This window comes from Bidens hawaiensis, unplaced genomic scaffold (genome assembly GCF_021521415.1).
Source record: "Bidens hawaiensis isolate Kalapana, Puna unplaced genomic scaffold, B.hawaiensis_p1.1 tig00018742_1, whole genome shotgun sequence".
NCBI classification, from domain to species: domain Eukaryota; kingdom Viridiplantae; phylum Streptophyta; class Magnoliopsida; order Asterales; family Asteraceae; genus Bidens; species Bidens hawaiensis.
The window spans coordinates 28,641-55,072 of record NW_027492836.1 but is presented as its reverse complement, the minus strand read 5'-3'; the positions used below and the strand labels follow the sequence as shown (position 1 = coordinate 55,072).

Genomic DNA, 26,432 nt, shown 5'->3' with positions numbered 1-26,432 from the left:
CTGGATCCTTTTGTCATCCTCCAACCGTATGAATCTGAGCGCCCTGTTCCTTACTTCATTTAGAGACCTGCAAGGAGTCATTACAAGATCATTATAAAAGTGGGAGCCCCTCTGAACTCCCATCTTGAAGGCCTCAACAGCAGTAGCCATGTCAAGATTAGGGATTTCCAGAGCTTCCCTACCGAACCTCGTAACGAAATCCCTAAGGGATTCATCACTATGTTGGATAACTCGGTATAAATCACTAGTTAACTTCTCGGATTTCCTACTACAGGAAAATTGGCTGTTGAACAAGTTAACTAAATGTGAAAAAGATGTGACAGAAAAGGGAGGAAGACTTAGCAGCCATTTTAATGCAGATCCTGTAAGTGTGGATCCGAATCCTTTGCATAAGCAAGCTTCTTTGAGTCTCTCAGGGATGGGGTTGATTTCCATCCTTTCTCTATATTGTGGAACGTGCTCCTCAGGATCTGTGGTCCCATCATAAGTCTTCATGTTGGGGGGTTTGGAACCGCTTCGGAATCTCGGCATCACAGATAGGTGGAGCAAATCTTGATAACTTGTGGCTTCCCTCAGGTATCTCGGGGATTGGTCGTATCACCCCGGGAACACTGGATATCATATCCTTACGCTTCTGTAGTTCTTTGGCCATAGCCTGGTTGATACCTGTATCCTGCATGGGACCACAGTTAGTATCTAAGGATATAGGATCATACAAGTTACCTCTTTGTTGGGTGAAAGGTCGGCATCCTGGATGAGTAGATGGGATAAGAGGAGTCTGCTATAAGTGTTGGTCCTCTAGAGGCTATGGTCTGCATGGGGATTATATCTCCTTCATGGACTTCGGAGGATCGTTGATGTTGGACTCCTGAGGATCCTTGATTCGGGAAGAAGGATCCTTGAGGTTGGGTACTGTAGGATCCTTGTGGAAGGGTGGCTGATTCTTGTCGATAATATGAGGATCCTTGATTCTGCTGACCCATGGATCCTTGTTGGAGGTTAGTCGATCTCGGCTGATCTAACGAGAATCCTTGAGCCTGTTGACCCATGGACCTCTATTGAAGGATAGATGATCCTGGTTGAAATAGTGAGGATCCTTGAGCCTGTTGACCCATGGATCCTTGTTGAAGGATAGATGATCCTTGTGAGAACTGAGCCATGGATTCTGGACTGGTAAAATCCAGCATCCTGGGCATCAGGGGGGTGAGATCCTCTGCTGGCCTCATATTCTTCTTGAGATCTTCTATCTCACGAAGGATCCCTTGGTTGGTCTTGTTCTGCTGCTCTATGTATGCTTTAACCTGCGAAAACATAGATGAAACATCACTGTTAGTATTAACCACCGGCGCAGCAGCAGCGGTTTTCGAGCTCTGGAAGACTGGTAGTTGCATCTTGCTTCCAGCAGTAGCAGGCCGTTGTGCTCCCGTGATTGGCGGAGGCACTGGTGTCAAAGTCCTTGATGAGAGAAGAACCGTAGCCGGCATAGTTGATGAAGTAGAGGTTGGTTGAGAGGCCATTGGAAGTGATATGGGTATGAAAAAATTGAAAATTGATAGGAGTAATATGGATTATAGCACCAATTGCCCCACGGTGGGCGCCAAATTGTTTTGGATAAAAATCAGCTAAGGATAATGTATCCAAATCTGTCAAGTGAGGTGTAGTGCTAACACGATAAAAGTGGTTGTATAAATGAATTCTTGATGAACACGAGGATTTGATCACGAGGGAAAAAACCCTTAATTACGATAATCTTTACTTCGGTCAAAAACTAGCAAGATAAAATTTGGTCGAATTGCTTCGGTTAAAGGTTAACGAGATAATCTTTGGTCGGATGGTACGTGATTATAGTAATCTCCGACACAAAAAACCCCCGGACAGTGAAAACTACCACCGTCAAGCTTATTAATAGTAAAAAGTCGGTTACAAGGGTTGTGGAGTTGATGATCAACAAATACTATGTGAGTGAATACAAATATCTTAGCAGCTAGGAAACGAGTGATTGTGTGTGTTCTAATGTTGATCTCCACTCCGTATATATAGAAAAAATGAATATAACAAATTAACAACTACTCCTATAATCTCGCTAGTCTTCCACCTTCTCCCAACGTGCTAATTGACCACGTGCCACATAAGTCCAATAGCGAGATAAGTGGGAGAACAAGTCTAAGAGCCGTTGTTGATATTTAAACATCCGTCTTCACCTAAAATCGTCCATTAATAACCATGTTAAATAAGGATCCTAGATCCATACTCCAGCTAGATGAGACTCCATGAGGATAATTGATGTAAGTACTTCTTAGAATTGTTATATATGTCTAACACATCACCATACTAAACGCAATCATTAGTAAACAAATAATACCGAGGATCGATGATCCTTCATACCCTGATACACATCTCAAGGATAATCTATCCATAAGATAGTTAAGGATTAAGAATCCTCAGCATAAAATTCATGCCCTAACAGGTAAGATCATACGCCAATCGTTATAGCCATTGTGCTTCTCGACATCTCATTTATCTTTGCTCGTTGGTTAATTTGTTATTCTCATATGACTTGTTACACTACTTATTTTGATATATTTTTTGTACACTAAACTGGTGTGTTGCTCACTCAACCTTGTGTTGACAAATCTACTTTATTTTCAACGCATATACAGGTTATCGTGTGATGTGAAGTAGTTGAAGTTTCACTTAAGGAATTATATTAGAGAAAATTTAATGAAACAATTATTTTTATAGCTATATTTGTTTGATGCTTTATTTGTTTTCGGGATATTGTAATGAATATTTATTTTAACTGAAATTTATTAAATAGATATTGAAATTTATAATGTTGCATGATAGTAACCTTGAGAGTTGTGGGCAATCAGTTCACGCCCCGGCATTCCCTCCGTAGGTTGGAGTGTGACAGATTGGTATCAAAGCTGAAAGTTTAAGATAGCTCGTTAGAGATTGACTTAGTCACATGCTTTGGAGCCCGATACATGCTTATCTGCCTACCTTACGTGTTCTATTTAATTGTTTACTGCTTTCCTTAGTTAATAATTATTATATTATATTATTGTCATGCACACACACACTACTCCGAGGCTATGCCTCAAAATTCAAATTTTTATTTAAATTTAAAAATCAAAACTAGATTGCTTTTATTTTGGGAAATTCCTTAAGAATTCCACCTGTTGTTTTCGTTCGTTCACCTTAGGGCTAGGTTATGTAGCATGTCCCTGTAATAACTGAAAAGGGGAGAGAAACTGTGAGTCGGGCCTTGGCAAAACAGTTCCGAGAACCAAAGGTAAGAATCTATTCCTTACCTAGGGGATAAACTAATCACAGTACTCGACCATATGGATCGAGCGAGACCCAAAAATGCCATATAATCGACACCCTTGGGTGTCAACTGTGACCACATTAGTGGTTTAATTCCTTATAATATTTTTAAACCAAATTAACGGTGGTTCGTGGCTTAGATTCGGCAAGCTTTCCGATTATGGTGTTATGTTATTTTAAATGGCTAGTCGGGAATCCCGACTATCCATTTCTTAACTTGTTTTCGTGTTTTTGTTGGAGTAATCAACGTGATGATTCACAAGATACTCCAACTACCCAATTATTATTTCGATAGTTCTTTATTTAGTTTGGTTGGTTAAAACACCATGTAACGTTCATCGGGCCGACAAACTTCATCACATTGATAATTCGTTAATTGGTTGGGACAGGTATAATTCCATGTAACGCTCATGCACCGTCCAACCCACCTATTTTTAATCGTTGTTTAGTTGGTACAGTTAAAATGTCATGTAACACTCATGGGCCGTCCAACTACATTACTTTGTTTGTTAATTTTTGTTGGGCCATTCAAATTGCCAAGGAAAGCTCATGGGAGGCCATCATCCACAAATATATATTTAGTTAGTTATTGTGAAGCTAACTTAACCAACAAAGCTTAATACCTTATAACGAACCCCGCCTCCTCATTTTTGTTAATCTCACGTTGATCTCATTAGTTGTGTCAACTCATGAATATTTATACATATGATTACTCAACTCATAACTCTTTACTCTTATTTTATTAGTAGAATCTCGTCACTCAGAAACCACTGTCGTCACCAACGTTCATCTATTTCATGCGATCTCCGCTTGGCTGCTAGGATCATAAAAGAATTCGATGCTGCAATGCCCACGATTGTCACTCAGATCTAAAGCCCCAACTCCAATGGATCCGCCACTTCAGCTACACCAAACAACTATGATTTCCACAACTTTTTGAGCACCAAACCCCCGTCCTTCCGTGGTGAGGAAAACGCCACCGCCTTGCTTTAATTGTTCGAAGAAATGGAAAACGCCTTCATCCACTGTGAATGTCGGATGCCAAACGGACCAAGTTCGCCTTGAGCCGATTCGAGAGTCGAGCTGTGTAGGTCTCGTGACCGGATCAGACAACACAACAAACTAAGTACTAGTCGTTCTTGGATCAACCTCACAACTAGTTGGTGGAAACAACTAGCTAGACCGAGATCTCGGATCTTGTGGTGAAGCTATGGGAGCCGAAAGTTAGGAGTGGGTGAGGTAGAGAGAGTTTAAGACTTACTTGGATGAATAATGTTTGTGAAAGGGTTAGGTTAGTGTATGAGATACACACACCATATATATGTGTGTGTTTACTCATACACCTCTTTCATTAATAATACCCAATGGGCTTCAATTACAAAGGCCTCGGGCCCAAACATACATATGTAAACAAATAAACAACGTAAACGTACACTAGTTACAAATACGAAAGACTACTAATGAAATGGACCTTACAATCTCCCTCTAGTCTTTTGTATTTGGTTCACTTCCTTCTCACCACTCGCAATCGGACTCATAGTCGTGTACATCGTCTGGATCTTCTTCAAATGGTTGTTTTTCAACAAGTAATCAGGCAAACTTGTTGAAATTTCCAACGATGGTGTCCGTGTTGTCACGACGAACATCTTCAACTGTACAGAGGGGTGACTCTATTAGCTTCTTGAGGTCCCGGAGTCCAAGTTCTGCCAGTTCAAGCTCATCAAAGAACATGAGCTCATGACTGCGAGTGCAATGTATGATAACTTCGCCGTATTCGTTGTCGAATTCCCATGCAATGAAGTTTTGAAGAAACTTCGACCTCATTCACATGCTTCCCGTCCTGCTCACGCTGTAGAATTTGGTTCCTTTTCTTGAGTTTCTTCGAGCAGGTGCAGCAACATGAGTGACAACATGTTTATCAACTGCTGGCTCAACTTCACCTTAACTGGTGTGTCAGGATCGGGAGAATAATTGATGCCATCATCACTTTCATCATTATTTTCATCCACGGCTTTCTCGAACAGAAGGAATGGTTCGTGCAAAAGAACAAACATTTTGTAAAGAGATGAGCTCAGCCTCCACCGCAGCCTCCGATTCCCTCGTTTTCTTAGCCTCCTTTGACGGCTCAGCGTCAGCCGTCTTATTTCCAGTAGACTCACCGCTACCAATTTCACTACCAGTACCATCACCACGAGTATCATCATAGCTATCATACTCATCCTCATCCTCGTCATCTCTCTTCTGACTCATCATCGCCGTCACGAGCGAATCGAAGCATTTTGAATATATACATGATATATTCTTGTCGGGTCAACACTTAACGAACTATGCAATGAGGACCTTGTTGTAAATAAAAACCTATTTTGACTAAATACATAAAAATTAAAATAAAATTTTAAAAAATAAATTAAAATTTTAAAATAAGTTTAAAGTAAAATAAAGTTTTAAAAGGTTTAAATTAAAATAAAACAGAAAATGAAACTTTTTAGAAAAAGATGAAATTTATACAAATTTAAAAGAAGTTTTAAAATAATTACAAAGATGAAAACAAAAGTAACATAATTTAAGAAATAAGAATAAAATAAGATAAAATCAAATAAGTTAGAAGTTAAGATAAAATTTAAAAATAAAGTTAAAAATAAAAGTTGAAAGTAAATGAATAAAATCAAAGAAAATAAAATCAAATGTTAAATAAAATAAGATAAAATAAAATTAAAAGAAATAAAATTTAAACTAATTTTAGCATGTAAATTAAAATAAGAAAAATCTTAAAAATAAGGTAAAAAATTTAAAAAATTAAGATGAAGAGAAAATTAATATTGTATTATTTATATTAATTACAAAAATTTATGATACTTTTTTTTGGTGAGAAAGATCACACCATGAAATCATATTGTCTATAGTGTCCTAGATCACACTTCCATTTGGATATTATTATGCCAAGAACCCAAAGTCGATTGTAGATATGTTGGTCCACTTTAAACTTAACAAATATTTTGATTTCACCGTGATACGTTAAGGTATAGTTAGGCACAATACATGTGTGGTCCCCTGTTAATTCGACATGTTACAAACTCCATCATACCTCGGGCATACTTTGTGAACAATATCACCCCGAATTGACTCCCACCCCCTAATGATTGATCAAAACAATTTGAGCTTCTGTAGACTTTTTGCAAACTTTTCTTTCAACAAATATGTAAAGGTTGAACCATGGACTTACTAGCCTTGTTGACTTATGCCTTCATATAAAGTGTTTAGGACTTACTTGTTTGCCCCCACGTTACTTGGCTCTAATATACCCCTTTTTGTTTGATAAAATTCTCAACATTTTTGTTGTTGATTTTGAATATTTTTTAGTATTTTGCAGTTTTATGATTTCATTATTTTTTGATATTTTTCAACATTCGAAACTAAAGCAAGAAATAATTTTTCATTGTGACCAATCACTAACGGGCTCGTGTATGACTGACTATTAACATTTTTGCCTTCATCGATATGACTTATTTGGAGTCGGCAACCGCTTCATAAGAGTGTAACCACTAGCATAGGCACATATTTAAGTTTATATCACTATGATACTTACTTATTTGTTAAGCTTATCTACACATCAAGCAATGATCTTGTTGGCTTTTAATCTACTCTTTTCATGTGCTAGGATCACCTAAGACAATTTTCTATCATTTTCCAAAGATCGGATCAATTTCTCAAAATTTTCTGATATTTTAATATTATCCGACTCCCTCTAAACATGAGCCCCCTCTAAATGAGAGAATATACTTTTAATACTTTTCAGATTTTCTTAAATAAAATAAGTAATATATAAAATATTTTTGGAGGTCAAATGACTTAATTTTAGATTTTCGTAACAAAAGTAAAATCTTTTTGGTGAGTTAAGACTCATTTTCTCCCTATAAAATTGTGACGTATTTTAAAAATATTTACAAATTTTATATACAAAAAGATAAAAGAAATTAAGATAAAATAAAAGAAAAAAATCTAATTTAGAAATAAAATGAAATGAAAATTAATTAAAAACAAAATAAAAATAAAACAAAAGTTTAAAATTTTAAAACTTAAAAAAATAAATTTGAAAATAAAAGTTTAAAATTTAAAATAAAAGAAAATTTTAAGCTAAATTAAAAAGGAAACTAAATTAAAAAGAACCTAGATAAAATATATTTTTAAGTAAAAAAAATAAAAATAAAATAAAATAAGACAAAATGAAATAAAATAATTTTAAAATAAAAATAAAGAAAAATAAAACAACAAAAAAAAATTAAAACTTAATTTTGTACAAAAGAGATCATGCCAAGTGACTCAACGAGAACCAAAATCTGGCACGATCAAAGGCTTTAGTAAACAGGTCTGCATAGTTGTCATCAGTATCGACCCGTTCTATTGTGACAAGCTTTCGGTTCAGAATTGAGAGATGCTAAGAAAGTTTTGGTTCAGTTGTTCCACTAGTCGTCAAACGTCATGACTCCATTTAAGACTCTACCCTGTTTAATGATATTTTCACCCATATCCCCAGCAAAAGAAACGTATCCGCCATCGAACGTTTTAATATCAAACAGCAAGGATTCGTCTCCTGTCATGTGTCGAGTACAACCACTATCCAAATACCAAATACTATTTACATGACCCTACACATTAGCAGTTTAATTAGATACAGGTTCCCGGGACTTAGTTGTATCGGGAGGGTCAAATGTCCTTTTCTCGTTGTTGTTTATGAAGTTTTGGGACGTGTTAGAATCAGAAGAGCAGTCTTTAGGATTCCATGCACGAGCAGGTTTCTGTTTTTAAAAGATTTTCGAGACTGTCTCCTTCTTGGTTTTAAACAACATCCTCAGATTTTTCAATATTTGGATTTTTTTTCTCCTTTCTTTTTGATAAATCCTTAGACTTTTCAGTCTTCGAATTCCTTTTTGCTCTCTCCTTTTCGGTTATCCAAAAAAGAGGTTTAGAATTCTTTTTATTTCTGGATCTCACATCCATTTCGCTGGCAGAACTGTCAGGTTGGTCATTTCTTGTTCTTGAGCTTGGTTTAGCTCTTAAACGGAATTGATTAAACCTATTGTTCGTTTCTATTTTCATCTTATGCCAGCTCTTGCAATGTCTTGCAAGGTGAGACGGGTTACCACAAACAAAACAAAGTTTTCTTCTATCTTCCCTATTGAAACCGTCAGAATGATAATACCTGGGTTGTGGCGTTGTACGGGAACAAACAAGCTGTCAGATCTATGACCCCGATCATCAAAAACATTTGTATAGAAAGAGTTAACATAATCTTGTGGATAATAACCATAGTAGCTATTATCAAATTGATTGTAAAATTGAGGTTGATAATATTGATTAGTAGATTGATAAAAATTGTTTCTATAAGGTGGGACATATTTACCAGATGTACTTGCCTTTTCCTTTTCAAATAACTTTGGTTTCCTCAACTTTACAACTATTTGACGAACAACTAGGTAAGTTAGTATTCACATATACCTTTTCATGCATATTTCTATCAACAATGGTTTCATCAATAATAGTTTCACAGTCACTATAAGAGATGGAAACATCATTTTCATTTTCAAGAGTTGTGCCAACATGAACATTCTCATCAAATACATCATTGTTCAAAATGTTTTTGGAATCAATATTATTACAGTCAGGGTTGACAATAGATGAATAAAAAAGTAAGTTTTTATCTCCACAACCCTTGTTTGTTTCCACACACCCCTTTTCTTCTACACAACCCGCTACAGAAGATGAACTACTATTAGGATTAACTGAAGAATTAGTTGAATTAATAGTCTTGGGAGCAGCAGGAACAAATGTCTTTGATAAGGGCACATGACCAATACCATAGAACATTTCTTCCTCAGGAGGAGAATTAAAATCAAAATGAGGAAGGCTAGTATAGTTATTGTTAAACGGTGGAGGTACAGCAGAACTATCATAGCCTAAACTAGTCTTTATCCTTAACTCCATTTGTGACCCACTTAGTTTATTCAGCTTCTCAGAAGCTAACTCAAAGTTTTTTATGGCAATTTTCTTTTGGGTTAACTCAATTTCTAATTTAACAATTTTAGCGTTTAGTTCAATTACATGTTTTTCATGACGTTTTGCCAAATTTCTAGCAATGGAAACTTGTTCCTTAAGATCGGCCATTTCATTACCATGAGTGTTAATTCTAATAGTGTAGATATTTGCAGCCTTTTTAAGATCTTCATTCTAAACTCTAATGCTATCTACTTGTTCAAGAATTTTAGCATTATGGTTTCTATAGTGAAGAACTTTATTTATGCAAGCTTGTGAGCAAAGTTTGTGTACCTCGGTAATGAGCGAGGCAGGTGTAGGAATCCCATAAGTGGAGCTTGACGAGGTGTTTGCTTGACTACTTCCACTTGCAGCACACTCGAGGATGATATGACTTTCTTGACTGCTCACACCCGCATCACATGTCTCATCTTTATTTTCTTTTGACTGATTGTTTATTCGAAGGTTGACATCCATTTGATTCAAAAGACTTGATGGTAGAAATCAACTCTGAGAGTGTTAACGTATCCAGGTTTCTCATTCTCATGATGGTAATTACACTGTTATTCCATGCGTAAGGCAGTGAATCCAACAACTTCATGTTGATCTCAGACAACTATGATGTAAGCCCATCCACATAACCAGTAACCTAGCCGCCTCACATCTGTGCACATTGAGGTCACCCAGCCGGAAACCAGACTTCACCGGAGAAATCTGCCAGTCGCCTAGTCGAATCTGGAGAATGTAATCGAATCTTGAATGTATGTGAGTGACTGACTGAAATCTAAGTCTGATGTAAGCGACAGTTGATGATGTAACCGAGTGGGCTAGGAGCAGATATGTAAGCGAGTCTGGTGATGGTTTGTAAGTGAGTCCAAGGGAATGTAAGCGAGTGATATCGAATACAAATATAATCGATTGATGTAATCGAAAACAGATTGTAAACGAATGGAACTTGTAACCGAGTGATGAAGTAAGCGAGTTTGTATGTGAGCGAGTTGGGCAAATGTAATCGAGTGTGGATGTGAGCGAGTTGGGAAAATGTAATCCAGTGTGGATGTGGGAGAGTATGGAGAATGTATGCGACTGAACGATGTATGCGAGTGTGATTGTATGCGACTAATGATGATGTAATCGACTGAGGATGTTAGCAAGTATGGGATGAGGCGTAAGGTAAAAGAACTTGTAAGCGACCAGAAATGTAATCGACTGATAATTGTAATCGACTTACAATTGTAATCGATTGGGCAGTAAGCGATGATGATTAAAGCTGATGATGTAAGCGATGAACATTTGTAATCGATTGGAATGAAAGTGAGTGGGTGGATTGTGATCAAGTTGGGCCTTTGTATGCGAGTCAGGGAGTTGTATTCAAGGTGCAAATGTATGCGAGTGTATAGGAGAAGATGTATGCGACTGCGGGTACTAGGGTAGGATGATGGCTGATGTATGCGAGTGGTTTGTGAGGAATGTATGCTGAGTGGTTGTGGAGAAATGTGACAAAGGAATTGTATGCGATTTCAACCAACAATTGTATACAAGTCTCACCTAACCACACTTGTATGTGAAAATTTTAAACCAAGGAAGTCACCTACTTACTTTCCAACACCATTTTCAAATATGCCCATTTTCATGTTTATCACACTTTTTCAAGTATTTCATTCACATGCACCACCAAAAACATCACCTTTTGAGATTCACACACCTCAAACACAACCTTTAACTCATGTTTACCAACTTCTTAAACATGATCACACTAAATTTCTTGAACCTTTTAAGAACACAAGAACCCGAAAACACTTATTTTCTCAAAAAATCCGACTTTTCACACACACGACCAAAATCCAAGGTTGTGATCCAAGATCTACAACTAGTAGAGCCCGAAAGCTCTGATACCAATTGTAGGTCCCGTAACCGGGTCAAACAACACAACAAACTAAGTACTAGTCGTTCTTGGATCAACCTCACAACTAGTTGGCGGAAATAACTAGCTAGACCGGGATCTCGGATCTTGTGGTGGAGCTATGGGAGCCGAAAGTTAGGAAGAGTGGGTGAGGTAGAGAGAGTTTAAGAGTTACTTGGATGAATAATGTTTGTGAAAGGGTTAGGTTGGTGTATGAGATACACACACCTTATATATGTGTGTGTTTACTCATACACCTCTTTCATTAATAATGCCCAATGGGCTCCAATTACAAAGGCCTCGGGCCCAAACATACATACGTAAACAAATAAACAACGTAAACGTATACTAGTTACAAATACGAAAGACTACAAATGAAATGGACCTTGCAAGCTGACACCTGGTGGAATGCTCTAAAGAATGACCAAGGATCTGACTTGGTCGTAGCCATGCCTTGGTAGGAAGTTAAGGAGGCAATGAAAAAAGAGTTTTACCCAGAACACGAACTGCAGAGACTTGAGACTGACTTTTGGGAGCTTAAACAGATTGGTAGGGACAACTCCACTTACTCTAACCGTTTCTGTTAGCTTAGCCGAATTGTACCCCATTTGGTAACCCCCGAGGCTCGCGGCATCCAGAAATACCTTCACAGTCTACAACCCCTTTTCCGCAGTGCCGTGGTGAGTCGTGACCCTCTAACCATCGGTGAGGCGATGGACCTAGATGCCTCTCTCACCAATAGTCATGTCCGGAATGGAACCTTGTCTCGCAAAGACTCCAAGACTACTTCCGACAAGACTAAGACCGACTCCTCCACTGATGCCAAAGCTGAAACCAAGCCCGCTTACAACAACAATAACCGCTTCAACAAGAACAACAACAACAAACATAAGACCAACCACCAAAACTGCTACATCAACCAACCTAACAACCAAGCTCCCAATGACACTAATGCCCCAAACAAGAAGACTTACTTTGGTCCCCTCCCCTTTGTGCCAAGTGTAACCGTCACCATCTGGCTCAAATTCGTTGTCATTTGTGCACTCAACGCAACCGTTACGGCCACTTTGCTAACTCTTGCAGTGCACCTCCTGGTTCTCAGACCGTTCAAACCCGGTGTGCACTACCTACTGCAAGACCTGCTGCTAACCCTGCTCAGCCTAGTATTCTTAATACCCGAGCTTTCTACCATTGCGGAGACCCTAACCATCTTCGTAGCGCCTTCCTATTACTCACCCACGCTCACCAAGCCCATGTTATGCATGCACCTCACTAAGTTGTTCGTCCATTGCAAGCCCAAATGTACCCTGCACCATACTATATTGCTCAAGCCTACCAAGTGCAAATCTATCAACCCCAAGCCTATGCACCGCAAACCCATGCTCCTCATGTGCCTCAACTTATGGCTCCTCCATCGGCATCAACCCAAGCTCCTCCTATTCAAGCTCCTCCTTTGAACCAAGTTTCTCAAACCCCTCAAGGGTCCAATGGTCATGCATTTATGATGAATGTGAACCAAGCTCAAAGTTCTAGCGACGTGGTGAATGGTATGTTTCTCATTAATAATAATTATGCCTCGGTATTTTTTGATACGGGTGCCGATAAGATTTTTATTTCTTTGGATATTGCATATATTATTGATAAGCCTCGGGATAAGTAATCTAAGCCTTTTACCGTAGAACTAGCCGACGAGAATTCTATTATTATGGATTCGGTAGTCAGGGACTGCGTTATAATTCTTATCAAAGTCGAATTCCTTATTGATCCCATTCCGATGCAAATGGGTAGTTTTGATGTTATCATATGGATGGATTGGTTAACCTTTAATCGTGCGGAAGTTGTTTGTTTCGAAAAGTTCATCAGTACACCTCTCGAGAATGGTCGTATTCTAAACGTTTTTGGTGATACTCCAACGTCTAAGCTTAATATTATGTCGTACTTTCAATTTCAACGTTACTTACGCAAGAAATGTGTCGCCTTCCTAGCTCTCGTAGTGGAGAAAGAGCGAAAAGGGAAGAAAATATCCGATATCCCAGTAATACATGATTTCCCCGATGTCTTTCCCGATGACGTCACTGGTCTTCCTCCAATTCGTCAAGTTGAATTCCGAATTGATCTTATACCCGGAGCTAACCCCGTAGCTAAAGCCCCATACCGTCTTGCACCTTTCGAGATGCAAAAATTCTCGAGCCAACTCCAAGAAATCTCAGACAAGGGTTTTATTCGCTCGAGTTCTTCTCCTTGGGGCGCACTTGTGCTATTCGTTAAGAAGAAAGATGGTTTATTCTGCACGTGCATCGATTACCGTGAACTCAACAAGCTTAACATCAAGAACAGCTATCCAGTCCCTCGAATCGACGATCTTTTCGATCGACTTCAAGGAGCCACATGCTTCTCGAAGATCGATCTCCGTTCAGGTTATCATCAACTCCGAGTTAGTGAAGAAGACATCCTCAAGACCGCTTTTCGTACTCGTTATGGGCATTACGAGTTATGTGTTATGCCTTTTGGGTTAACTAACCCACCCGCGTTTTTATGGATCTCATGAATCATGTGTGTAAAACCTATTTGGACAAGTTCGTTATTGTTTTCATTGATGACATCATAATCTATTTGAAATCCAAGCACGACCACAAGAATCATCTCCATACCATTCTTAACCTGCTTCGTAAGGAGAAATTGTACGCCAAGTTTTCTAAGTGCGATTTTTGGCTAAAAGAAGTCCAGTATTTGGGCCACATTATCAACGACAAGGATATTCATGATGATCCCGCGAAGATTGAATCTGTTAAGAGTTGGAAGCCGCCTACTTCTCCCACCGAAGTTCGATCTTTTTTTGGTTTGGCAGGATATTACTGACGTTTCATTCGAAACTTTTCGAAGATCGCATCACCCCTCACCTCTTTAACACACAAGGGTAAAACCTATGTGTGGGGGTCAAAGCAGAAGAAGCCTTTTAAAACCTTAAGGACATGCTTTTCAGTGCTCTTATTCTTGCTATTCCCGAAGGTAATGAAGATTTCAACGTTTTCTGCGACGCTTCTAACCAAGGTCTTGGTTGCGTTCTCATGAAACGAGGTAAGGTTATCGCTTACGCTTAAAGACAACTAAAGGTTCATGAGAAAAAGTATACGACACACGATCTCAAGCTTGGTGTTGTCGTATTTTCCTTGAAAATTTGGAGACACGTACCTTCTCTATGGTACGAAGTGTGTGGTGTTTACCGATTATAAGAGCCTCCAACACATTTTCGACCAAAAATAACTCAATATGAGACAACGTCGATGAGCCGAGTTGCTTAACGACTACGAATGAGAAATTCACTATCATCCTGGAAAGAAGAATGTCGTGGCTGACGCTCTCAGTCGTAAGAAACAACTCAAATCCATACTTCTTACTTGTGTTCTTGTTCAAAATAATCTCAAATCCATACTTCTTACTTGTGTTCTTGTTCAAAATAATCTCGATAAGCGTGCTCTCGATGCTCAACACGAATCTGTCACTGAAGGCAATATGTATGATGAGATGTCGTGTGGTTCTGAAACCCAACTTGAAACTAAACCCAATGGTCTGCTTTATTTTAATAACCGTTTATGGATCATAAATCGTGATGATCTTCGCACATTTATTATTGACGAAGCCCACAAGTCACGATATTCCATATATCCCGGCGCGGATAAAATGTACACTAACCTTTGTGTATCTGTTGGTGGCCTGGAATGAAGAAATATATCGCTCTCTATGTTTCTAAATGCCTCACGTGTCCCAAAGTGAAATCCGAACATCACCGACCTTTTGGCTTACTCGAGCAACTTCCCGTCCCCGAGTGGAAATGGGAAGGTATTGCTATGGGTTTTATCACTAAGCTTCCTTCTACCCGTAAGCAACATGATAGTATTTGGGTAATTGTTGATCGTCTAACCAAGTCTGCATATTTTATTCCCATCAAAGAGATGTATTCTGTTGATAAATTGGCGCATATTTACGTTGAGAAGATTTTTTGTCGTCATGGAACCCCATTATCTATTATATCCGATCATGATGGCCGTTTTACTTCGTGTTTTTGGAAGTCTCTTCAATCTTCTTTGGGTACTTGTTTGGATCTTAGTACTGCTTATTATTCGCAATCTGATGGACAATCCGAGCGTGCGATTCAAACTCTAGAAGATATGCTCTGTTCTTGTGTCCTCGATTTTGGTGGTAATTGGGATATTCATCTACCGCTTATCGAGTTCACTTATAATAATAACTTCCACTCTAGTATTGGTATGACACCTTTTTAAGCACTCTATGGTCGCAAATTTCGCTCCCCGATTTGTTGACATGAAGTTGGTGAATCTCAAATCACTGGTCCGAAATTAGTTCAAGAAACTATTGATCGTATTGCTTAGATCCGCCAAAACCTCCTTGCTGCTCGTAGCCATCGGAAAAATTATGCTGATAAGAGACGTAAACCCTTAGAGTTCAGTATTGGTGATTTTGTTTTACTCAAATCTTCCCATTGGAAGGGAGTTGTTCGTTTTGGAAAGAAAGGAAAACTAGCTCCTCGTTTCGTTGGTCCTTTTGAAATCATAGATAGAGTTGGTCTGGTTACGTATCGACTCAAGCTTCCTGTTGAACTCTCTAATATTCTCCCGGTGTTTCATGTTTCTAACCTCAAGAAGTGTCTTGCCGAGGGTAATCTTCACATCCCTCTTGATGAAGTTAGTATTGACAAGACTATGCATTTTGTTGAACAACCCGTTGAGATCATGGATCATAAGGATAAAGTTACTAAGCAAAACCGCATTCCTCTAGTTAAAGTTCGCTGGAATTCCAAAAAGGCGTTGAGTTTACATGGGAGTGTGAAGACCATATGAAACTCAAATATCCTTATCTTTCGTTGTTGCTGATTCTTTAATTCCGGGAAGAAATTCCCAAAAGTAGGGGATACTGTCACAATTCGGGTTTCCTGCCTTTTCATTTGTAACCGTTTTAATTATTTAAAATTTTAGCTTTTGTATCTTGACACATTTAACCAAAACGTAAGATTTCTCTTCCTTTTGTCCAATCTCAAACTCCAGGGTGCAAACTGTAATTTATTGTTAAAACCCATATTATCATCTGGATATCCATATGCCAAACTCGTATTCACATTCAATTTCTTGAACCCGAAACCATAATCTGTTAATTTAAACTTTGAAATTTTCATATTTGATCTCGTAATTATCTTAATTATCTTAATTTTGGCTTAATAAACAATTTAAACATGTTTAATAATCTCAAATCGTTCATCATTGTTTAATAATCTCAAATCGTTCATCATTATCCGAATTACAATTCAAACTAAACCCTAGAATCATTTTCTATATAATCGATCATTAGAACTCAATTAAAAGCACACAGAGAATCCTCTCACCATCGCCAACTATAACCCTATCAACAATTATATTAGTTTTGTTGTTAATAAGCTCGTTCGTCAATCTTTTTGGCCGACCACTGTTGTGTTCCGTTAACCCTCCTCTAGCCATCATACGAGGTAAAAAAATACATGATTACGATCAAGATATGATGCTAATAAAAAGCCCCATGGTTGATTTGATCAAACATATCGAATTTGATCAAATCAATTGTTAGGGTTTATGTTCAAAACTGATTTGATTCTGCATGAGTTTATATTTAATAGAAACCGTTTATGAATGCCAGTCACTGGCAGCCTAGTTGGTTAAGCATCTTAAGTCATGGGTGGGGTGGGGGGGGGAGGGAGGTCACGGGTTCGACCCCTGCACCCCGGATTTTTAGGTTTTTTTTGTTTACTTTCTATTTAAAAACATTTAATGACTATTAATAATAATAGTAACTAATTAAAATTGTTTTAGTGAAAACCGACTTTATAATACTCGTTTTTCTCACGTTTCGTTCAGTTGTATACGTATATGTAAGCATATATGTATATATATATATATACCTATATATATATATAAATATATAATAACTTAATATCTAATATTTGTTTATTATATAAACAAATCAAGTAAACTACATATATATATATATATATATATAGGGAGAGTTATCCTAAAAATAAGTAGTTTCCTAGGAAGACTAGGAATAAATCATAGTCATTGGATCATGTTAATCAATGGTTGACATTTAAAATTACCAATAACCGACATAATTTCCTAGAATTACTCTTTCATCATTATAACCGACATAGTTTCATAGAATTGTTCTTTCACCATCATTTGTAATGCCAAATATCAAAAATTCGTTGGTTCTTACCGTTCCTAGGAAACTACTTATTCTTATTTGAACCCTTATATATATATATATAAAATTAAAAACAATAATTTCCAATATATGATTTATTAATTTAACTAATTATTTTATATATTAAATCTTTATGTATAATATTATATTATTATAATATTAAATTAATAATGGTTATCGAGTTGTCGTAATCAATCTTGTATTTTACTTAGCGTATCCGTATTTTTCTTTGTTCTTTCTTAGGCTTTAACGTTCACGTGTGATTTCCCGCATTATTAATATCTCAATCACCTTTGTTCGTCTATTGAGGTGAGTACCACATTCCCCGTATTTTATTCGTTTTCCACGTTTTGGGGACATATGTGTAAACATATTTCTCATATATACTTATACACAAAACTGCAACTATTGTCTTATGTGCTAACGAATTTATACCATACTGTTATGTTCTTATGTGCTCATTGTGAATTGTATTCGGAGAGGTCCAACATAATCTCATAATAGTATGATCATACGCCAGTCATTATAGCCATTGTGCTTCTCGACATCTCATTTATCTTTACTCATTGGTTAATTTGTTATTCTCATATGACTTGCTGCACTACTTATTTTGATCTATTATATGTACACTAAACTGGTGTGTTGCTCACTCAACCTTGTGTTAACAAACCTACTTTATTTTCAACGCATATGCAGGTAATCGTGTGATGTGAAGTAGTTGAAGTTGGAAGATCTCTTAATGAATTATATTAGAGAAAATTAAATGATACAATTATTTGTATGGTTATATTTGTTTGATGCTTTATTTGTGTTCGGGATATTGTAATGAATATTTGTTTTATTTGAATTTATTAAATAGATATTGAAATTTATAATGTTGCATGATAGTAACCTTGAGAGCTGTGGGCAATCAGTTCATGTCCCGACATTTCCACCGTAGGTTGGGGTGTGACACAGACCTTCTTGACTGACCCTACACACATTAGCAAACTAATTAGACATGGGTTCCCGAGACTTAGATGTCTCGGGAAGGTTTGCCACATAGTTATCACATTTTATTGTCGTGTCATCAATTATGAAGTTTTGAGATGTGTCAGAATCAGAAGAAAAGTCCTTAGGAATACATACTGAGATGTGTCGGTATCAATTTCATGGTTTTGGAAGATTTTCTTGACTGTCTTCTTCTTGATTTCAAAACTAAGTCCTCAGATTTTTTAATATTTGGGTTCCTTTTCTGATTTCTTTTTGATGAATTCATAGACTTTTCAGTCTTAGAATTCATTTTTGCTCTCTCCTTTTTGGTTATACAAAAAGGAGGTTTAATATTCTTTTTTATTTCTAGATCTCACATCCATTTCACTAGCAGGACTATCAGATCGATCATTTCTTGTTCTTGAGCTTGGAGTAGCTCTGGAACGGACTGATTGTTCATTTCTCGTTGCCGTCTATGTCAGTTCTTTCAACGTCTTGCACGATGAGATGGGTTACCAAACACATAACAAAGTCTCTTCTGTTATCTCTATAGAACTCGTCAGAACTATGCTACATTGGTGGTGGTGAATAAGGTGATGCTTGGAAAGGAACAAACAAATTATATGATTTATAAACCCGATCATCAAAGAAATTTAAATAGAATGAATTGATATAATATTGTTGATGTCTCCCATAGTAGTTGTTATCAGTTGACGATGATAAATTTGATTAGTTGGTTGATAAAAATTGTTTCTATGTGATGGAATATATTAAATGAGGTACTTGGTTTTTCATTTTCAAAACAATTTTGTTTAATTTTATCTCCCTCTACTTTACAGTCACTTGGTGAACAACTGGGTTTGTTTGTCTCAAAAGACACCTTTTCTTGCACATTTCTATTATGAATAATCTCATCAAAAATAGTTTCACAATAACTATTAGAAGTAGAAACATCATTTTCATTCAAATCATTAAAAGAAGTGTCAGCATCAACACTATTACACAATACATGATTGTTCAAAACATTTTTCAAAGTGTTATTATTATAGATCGGGTTATCAAAAGATGAATTTAGATTCACACATGAATCAAAAAGTGGATTTAAAATCCGTTTGTCTTCAAAACCCTTTTTCGTTTCCACACAATCACTTTCTTCTACACAACCTGCCAAAGAAGATGAACTACCGTTATGACTAACTGAAGAAAGAATTGGATCAACCGTCTTTGGAATAGTAAGAACAAATGTCTTCGTGACCAATTCCATAGAACATTTTGTCCTCAGGTGGGGTGTTGAAGCTAAAATGAGGAAGACTGGTATAGTTATCATTAAAAGGAGGTGGAATAGTTGTATGTTCATAACCTATTCCAGTCTTAACCTTCACCCCAATCTGTGCCCCAATAATTCCATTAAGCTTATCAAAAGCTAACTCAAATTTCTCAACGGCTATTTTCCTCTGGGCTAAATCTAGCTCTAGTTTGTCAATTTTAGCATTTAATTCCACAACACGTCTTTCGTGGTGTTCATCTAGTTTTTCAGCTTGGAAAAGTTTTTCATTAAGTTTAGCCATATCGTTATTATGAGTTTTAATCCTAGTGGCATAAATATTTTCATCTTTCCTAAGATCATCATTCTGACATCTAAGGCTTAGATTTTCATCTATTATGACGGTATTATGAGTTCTATAGTGCATAACTTTATTAATACAAGCTTGTGTACAAAGTTTTTGTACCTCGGGAATGACAGAGGTAGGTGCAGGTGTTCCAGCAGCAGGGCTTGATAAGGTGCTTGATTGATCAGTGAAGGCCATTCCAGCAAAGGTCAGAAGATTCTTCAACTCCTCAAATTGGTCATCCTCCCAATCTGGTTGAGTTGGTTCAGCGGACCTTGTGATCATGGCCTTTGAGCTCGACTCGAAGTTTCCTTTAGATCCACTTCCTTGACCGATTCTTGGGATTCTTGACTTCGAGGAGTAACTTGGAACGAGCCTCTTGTCGTGTCTTTTGGCACCCTCATTATCAGACATCTTGGTGATCTTGATGTCATTCACATCCATTGGTGGATTTGTTAATTTGAGAAATGACCGGTTTCATTGCAGTTGTAGCAATGCAACTTATCTTTCTCAAACCCAATACTCTTCCCATCAGCATCCTTGAAGCTGTTCTTTCCATACTTTTTTATGAAGTTTGAGGCTCGGTGAACAGCCATGGTCATCTGGTACTTGATGTCCATTTTTTTGAGATCTTTCCTGTTGATCTCGGGAAGATCTCCTTACTCAAAGGAAGGAGGAAGAAACTTTCCTTGCAATAACTCCTCATGGCTTACCATAAAGGCATGAAACAGTGCCACATTAGAGTCGTCAGTTGAAATGGTTTAAGGAGCAAAATGATTTGGATTGCTTGCAGATTTCTTGATCCCATGGGCTCTTAGGGCATGTGCAACGGGCTTGTCAACTGCATCTTGAAAGGAATTTGAGCTTGATGGCGCTTAAGGTGCAGCAGATGTCTTGAAGGCAGAATTAGCAGTTTGAACAGCAGGGTGTGCTTGAGTTAGAAATGCAGTGCTTACACCTGATCCAGTATCTATTCCAGCTTGATTAAGAGAACTAATATTATTTCCCATCCTTAACTTGTCATCCATCTCAATGACTTGATAATAGAAGTCAGGTCAGCAAGGGAGGTGATATAAATATTAGTGGTTCTCTTGATTGTTATCACACTACTATTCCAGCCATAAGGAAAGGAGTTAAGCAACTTGTCATTGATTTCAACTTGATCATATTCAATACCAGCACTTTTGATCTTGGTAATTAGGGTTTCAAATCTTTGAATGAGACTGGAAATTGATTCTCCTTGAACATAATTGAACATGTTGAATTCTCCTTTCAACATTCCCTTCTTGCTGTTTTGCATTTACAATATTTCCTTCAAACTTGTTGATCAAAGCATCCCAAAGACCTTTAGCCATGGTGTGATCCCTCAAGGTTAGTGCAATTTCACGTGAGAGGCAAACATTAAGGACACCAAAAGCCTTTTGATCATCACTGAACATCGTTCTGCCATTATCATCATAAGAACTTGTTGGGTGAGCTTCACCATCAGCAGTAGTGGTTGTGGGATTATATGGACCTTCCTCAGTGGGTCTAAGAAGGTTATAATCAAGAGTTCTAATGTAGTTCTTTAATCTACACTTGAATTCCTCAATATCATTTTCCCAATTCATCAACTTTGGAGGCTTGCTAGTGGTTCCAGCTTCGTTCTCAAAAATCATGTAAGCTCTTACAGCATCATCCGTTTTAACTAAGGATTTGCCATCACTTAAACAACTTCAAGATCAACACAAACACAATCTGATTATGCTTGGAAAACCCAAGTATGAAGTAATCGAATCAAATGTAATGTATTCGAATACAAAGTGATCGAATTGAAAGTTGCTTCTGAGAAAATGATTAAGTAAAAAGTAATCGAATGGCATGATAATCTAATCGAATAAGATTATAATCTAATCGAATGGTCCAATCTAATCGAATGGAAATTCGATTTGATTAGAATGGAACCTGAATTCGATTACTTCTATGATTCGATTAGATCACTTTGGATTCGATTAGAACAAGCAATTCGATTCGATCAGTTTGAATTCGATTAAACTACCACTTTGATTCGATTCGAATACACGCTGTATTCGATTCGAATACTTGCTGATTCGAAAACAACTATACAATGTGTACTATCCTGCCACCTTTTTCAAGATATCCTTTCTTATGTATATGATCACTACAATCAACTTTGACCCTTTATGGATATTCACAAACACCAATATCTTAACACTTTCAAACACCACTTTATGAAGATTTTTAACCTTTTTAATACAAATTTCTTGTACTTTTAACACACAAACTTCAATACAAGGCTTGAACACTTGAAGATTATGAACTTTTTGAACACTTATGTAGCTTAGAATAGCCCGTAACCCACAAGAACTCTTGAAAATCCATCTTTAACACAAACAAGACCAAAATCCAAGGTTGTGACCCAAGATCTACAACTAGTAGTGCCCGAAAGCTCTGATACCAATTGTAGGTCCCTAGGCCGGATCTAACAACACAACAACTGGTTATCTTGGATCAACCTCTACACTAGCTAGCGGAAATCACTAGTGAGGACCGAGATCTCGGATATTGTTTGGTACTTTTTATTGCCGAGAATGAGAGAGAGAAAAGAGAGCTTGTGGGTTGTTAGGATAACAAATACCCACAAGCTCTCTCTTCTCTCTCTCTCATTCTCGGCAATAACAAATACCAAACGAGATCCGAGATCTCGGTCCTCACTAGTGATTTTCGGTAGCTAGTGTAGAGGTTGATCCAAGATAACTAGTTGTTGTGTTGTTAGATCCAGTCTAGGGACCTACCAACATTCTATCCATTTTTATAATCTATGTAACCCACATAACTATTGTAAAACAAACGTAACTATATAAATGCTATAAAATACAGGAACTGTAATACATGTAACTTTGTAAAATACATGTAAACTATGTAACTTTGAAAACCACATAAACCTAACAAAAATAAATAAAAAAAAAGATCTTGATATATGAACCATATTCTTGCCATGGATGATAATTTCCCTGAATCCTGTAAATTAAAATGTAAAACATATGTAAGACAAATATAACTAAATAAATTATTGTAAGACATATGTATATAAAGTAAGTTTGGAAGTCAAAAAATGTAAGAAGTATGCAAGTAAAAAAGTTGTAGGACGTATGACGTATGCGAAATAGAAAATAATTAATTTAGACGAATGTAACTAATATAAAAGAAAAAAATTCCAAACATATCAAAAAATAACTCAAAAGGTTGAAACTCACATTGAACTTATAATGTATTTTGGCCATTAATTAAAGCGTACTTTTTTTTAAATGGCACGTGTTATATTCTCCTTAAACTTATAATGTATTTTGGCCATTAATTAAAGCGTACTTTTTTTTAAATGGCACGTGTTATATTCTCCTTAATCCATCTACCTTAAACTTTATCAATAATATTTGTTTTATATCAAAGAAAGATGAAAAACAAGAAAAATCTTACATGTTTGAAACGATAGGCCTGAAATCGGTAAGTTCATATCCAACATTTCTCCGGGTTGTTTCTTCCTTCTAGCTCTAGATCTAACGATGCCAAAAATGCAAAAGCGTCACCAACTAGGGTTACAAATAGGGCTCGTGGCTAGGGTTGCGATCTAGACAATGGTGGAGTCAACAAATTCGGCGTTTGTTGTAAACGGTGAAGCAACATATTTGTGTTCTTCTTCTAGTAATCAATGGTGGTGGTGCGGCTAGGGTTACAAGCTTGGTGACGTTACGTACTTCTTGTGAGTAGTTGTGGCAACGGTGTATTGAGTTGCTAGCTGGGATTGTGAGTTGTGGTATTCTTAAAATTGTAAAACAAATGGTTATCGAGAGAGAACAAATTTGTGATATATAGAGAGGGATATTATACGGAGAAAGATATATGAAACAACAAATATAAAATATAGATAGATGGTACAAACTTGAAAAGTTGATTGTTGACCTCTCTTATATGTCACAAATATGAAATTTGAAGTTCCTATAACGCTCTTTTGGTGAACCACAAATAAAATAGATCACATACATACGTGGATAACATATGCCACAAGTTGGGTTTTCAAAGTATTATATATATATATATATATATATATATATATGCTAATACAATGGTAATGGGACAACATAAAGAGGATTGGCTTTCTGTATAGTAATTCCAAACCTCTCATTCAAGTCCAGATCATTAGGTTGAATCCTCGTATCAAGCTGCCAATTGAAATTATTAAGTAATGAGCCCAACACCAAGGGTATAATACGGAGTGCAAGTGGCATTCCCGGGCATATTCTTCGTCCACCTCCAAACGGAATTAATTCAAAATCTTGTCCTCGAACATCAATGGACGATGACAAGAATCTTTCTGGCTTGAACTCTTGTGAGTCTTCCCAAATGGACGGGTCTCGTCCAATAGCCCATGCATTCACAAGCACCTGGGTTCCTTTTGGGATGGTGTATTCATTGAGTTTAAGTTCGTTCTCAGTCTTACGAGGAAGCAAAAAGGGGACCGGTGGGTGACCTCGTAAGGTCTCTTTTACAATACAAGTTAAGTATGGTAGCTTCAAAACCTCATCCTCTTTTATGATGTTTCCTTTACCAATAACCTTTTCGAACTCGTCTTTGGCTTTGGCCATGATGTCTGGGTTACGTAGTAGTTCTGTCATTGCCCATTCAATTGTGCTTGATGTCGTATCGGTACCAGCAACAAACGTATCCTTCATCACCAAGCATAGTAAACACTTAATTAATGTTTGAATAAAATTAAAATTGTATTTTCATTTTAAAAACATGTTGAAATGAAAAGAAAAAAAAAAGAAATGTTTAGTTTTCCAGAAAATTTAACACAACTAGTGGAAATTATTATATATTTTTGAAGCTTGTGAAGGTACTAACATGAACTCAAAGTCAATTTTACCAAATCAGTGTATCCGAACAAATGCTTGTTCAGATTTGTGATATTATAGTCCTTGACCTTTTCACAAAGGGATGTTATATACGGATACTATGTGGGTAGTGTCTATACTGTAAAATTTATTTATTTATATATATATGACAATTATAATCATTTATATAATATTATATCAAAATATTAATTATACCTGATCATATATTATGCTGATAATTGTTGGTAGGTCATATTAACATGAAGAGAAATAAAAATTAACATCATAACTTAATAAAAAACACACATAGAACTTTGCGTGCCTGCTCTCTCCCAAACTGGTTTATCATAAGAACCCAAACCCAAACCAAAAATGATTATTAAATGTTATTTGTGATAATAAAAACCAAATAAGAAATTAAAATTCGGTTTTATCACAGGTTCAATTAATTTGAAGTTACCTGAAAACCGAATAATTCTTTAGATTGTAACAAATTCATTGGATCCAAAAACAACTGCAAAAACGACTTAAAACTTGATAAGATCAAAGATGCAATGATTTACTCACCAAAAACAACATCTTAATTTGCGTTCGACTGAGCTCGTCCGGATTATCTTGATTCATTTTTAAACACACGTCCAACACATCATCATGCTTCACTTTGCTTTCATTTCCCAACCTCTCGTTGATCAACTCGTCAAACACACCAAGAATCTTCTTAAAATGTTGATCTAGCCTCCTCCTGACGCCTTGAGGATCAATCTTTCTCAACACTGGAAAATAGTCCACCAGATTTGGCCTCCCCACCTCTATCATAATGTTCCCAACCAACTCCTTAAACTCCTTGCCCGAATCCTCGTACGGGTCCATTAAATCCTTGGAGAAAACAGTGTTTGACAGAAGATTCAACGAGGTTCTGAAAGCTGCACGTCCTATATTGACAGACTCATTTGAGAAACTGGCTTTCTGACAGTACGCTATAAGCTCTTTTACTTTCTCACAACGTAAATTTCCACTCGCATCAAGCGATTTACCCGATGAGATGCCAGAGTTCATTATCTTGCGTAGGGTGCGCCACTGTGAGCTTATAGGCATAAAGCTAATCGAATACAGGTAATGGTTTTGTGCGTGCAACGCGTCCGGAATACTACGCGAGCTAAAGGCTATATCTTGCTTTTGGAGGATTTCTTTCGTGGCAGCCGGAGAGGAGATAACAACTGTGTTGATTTGACCGAGTTTTAGTGACATTATAGGGCCATAAACTTTGGCTAGTTTGGCTAGAGATTGGTGTGGTTGGTTTCCTAGCAAGTGGAGGTTACCGATGATAGGAAAAGGTTTTGGGCCTGGAGGCAGGTTATTGGTTATGCCGAACGTAAACATCGAGAGAGTGGCTCGGATAATCGCGTAAGATAAGAAGAGACCAACAATGAGTAGAGAAATGTCCAT

General features: G+C 37.0%; 1 protein-coding gene across 1 annotated transcript; it reads right to left on the bottom strand.

The window, feature by feature from the left end:
- Positions 1-24,195: 24,195 nt before the first annotated feature.
- On the bottom strand, positions 24,196-26,432 carry LOC143556778 (7-ethoxycoumarin O-deethylase-like). Its single transcript, XM_077046025.1, has 2 exons — positions 25,554-26,432; positions 24,196-24,818 (listed from the first exon to the last, which is right to left on the bottom strand). Exons 1-2 carry the CDS (start codon positions 26,430-26,432, stop codon positions 24,210-24,212), a joined length of 1,488 nt encoding a protein of 495 aa, XP_076902140.1. The 3' UTR covers positions 24,196-24,209.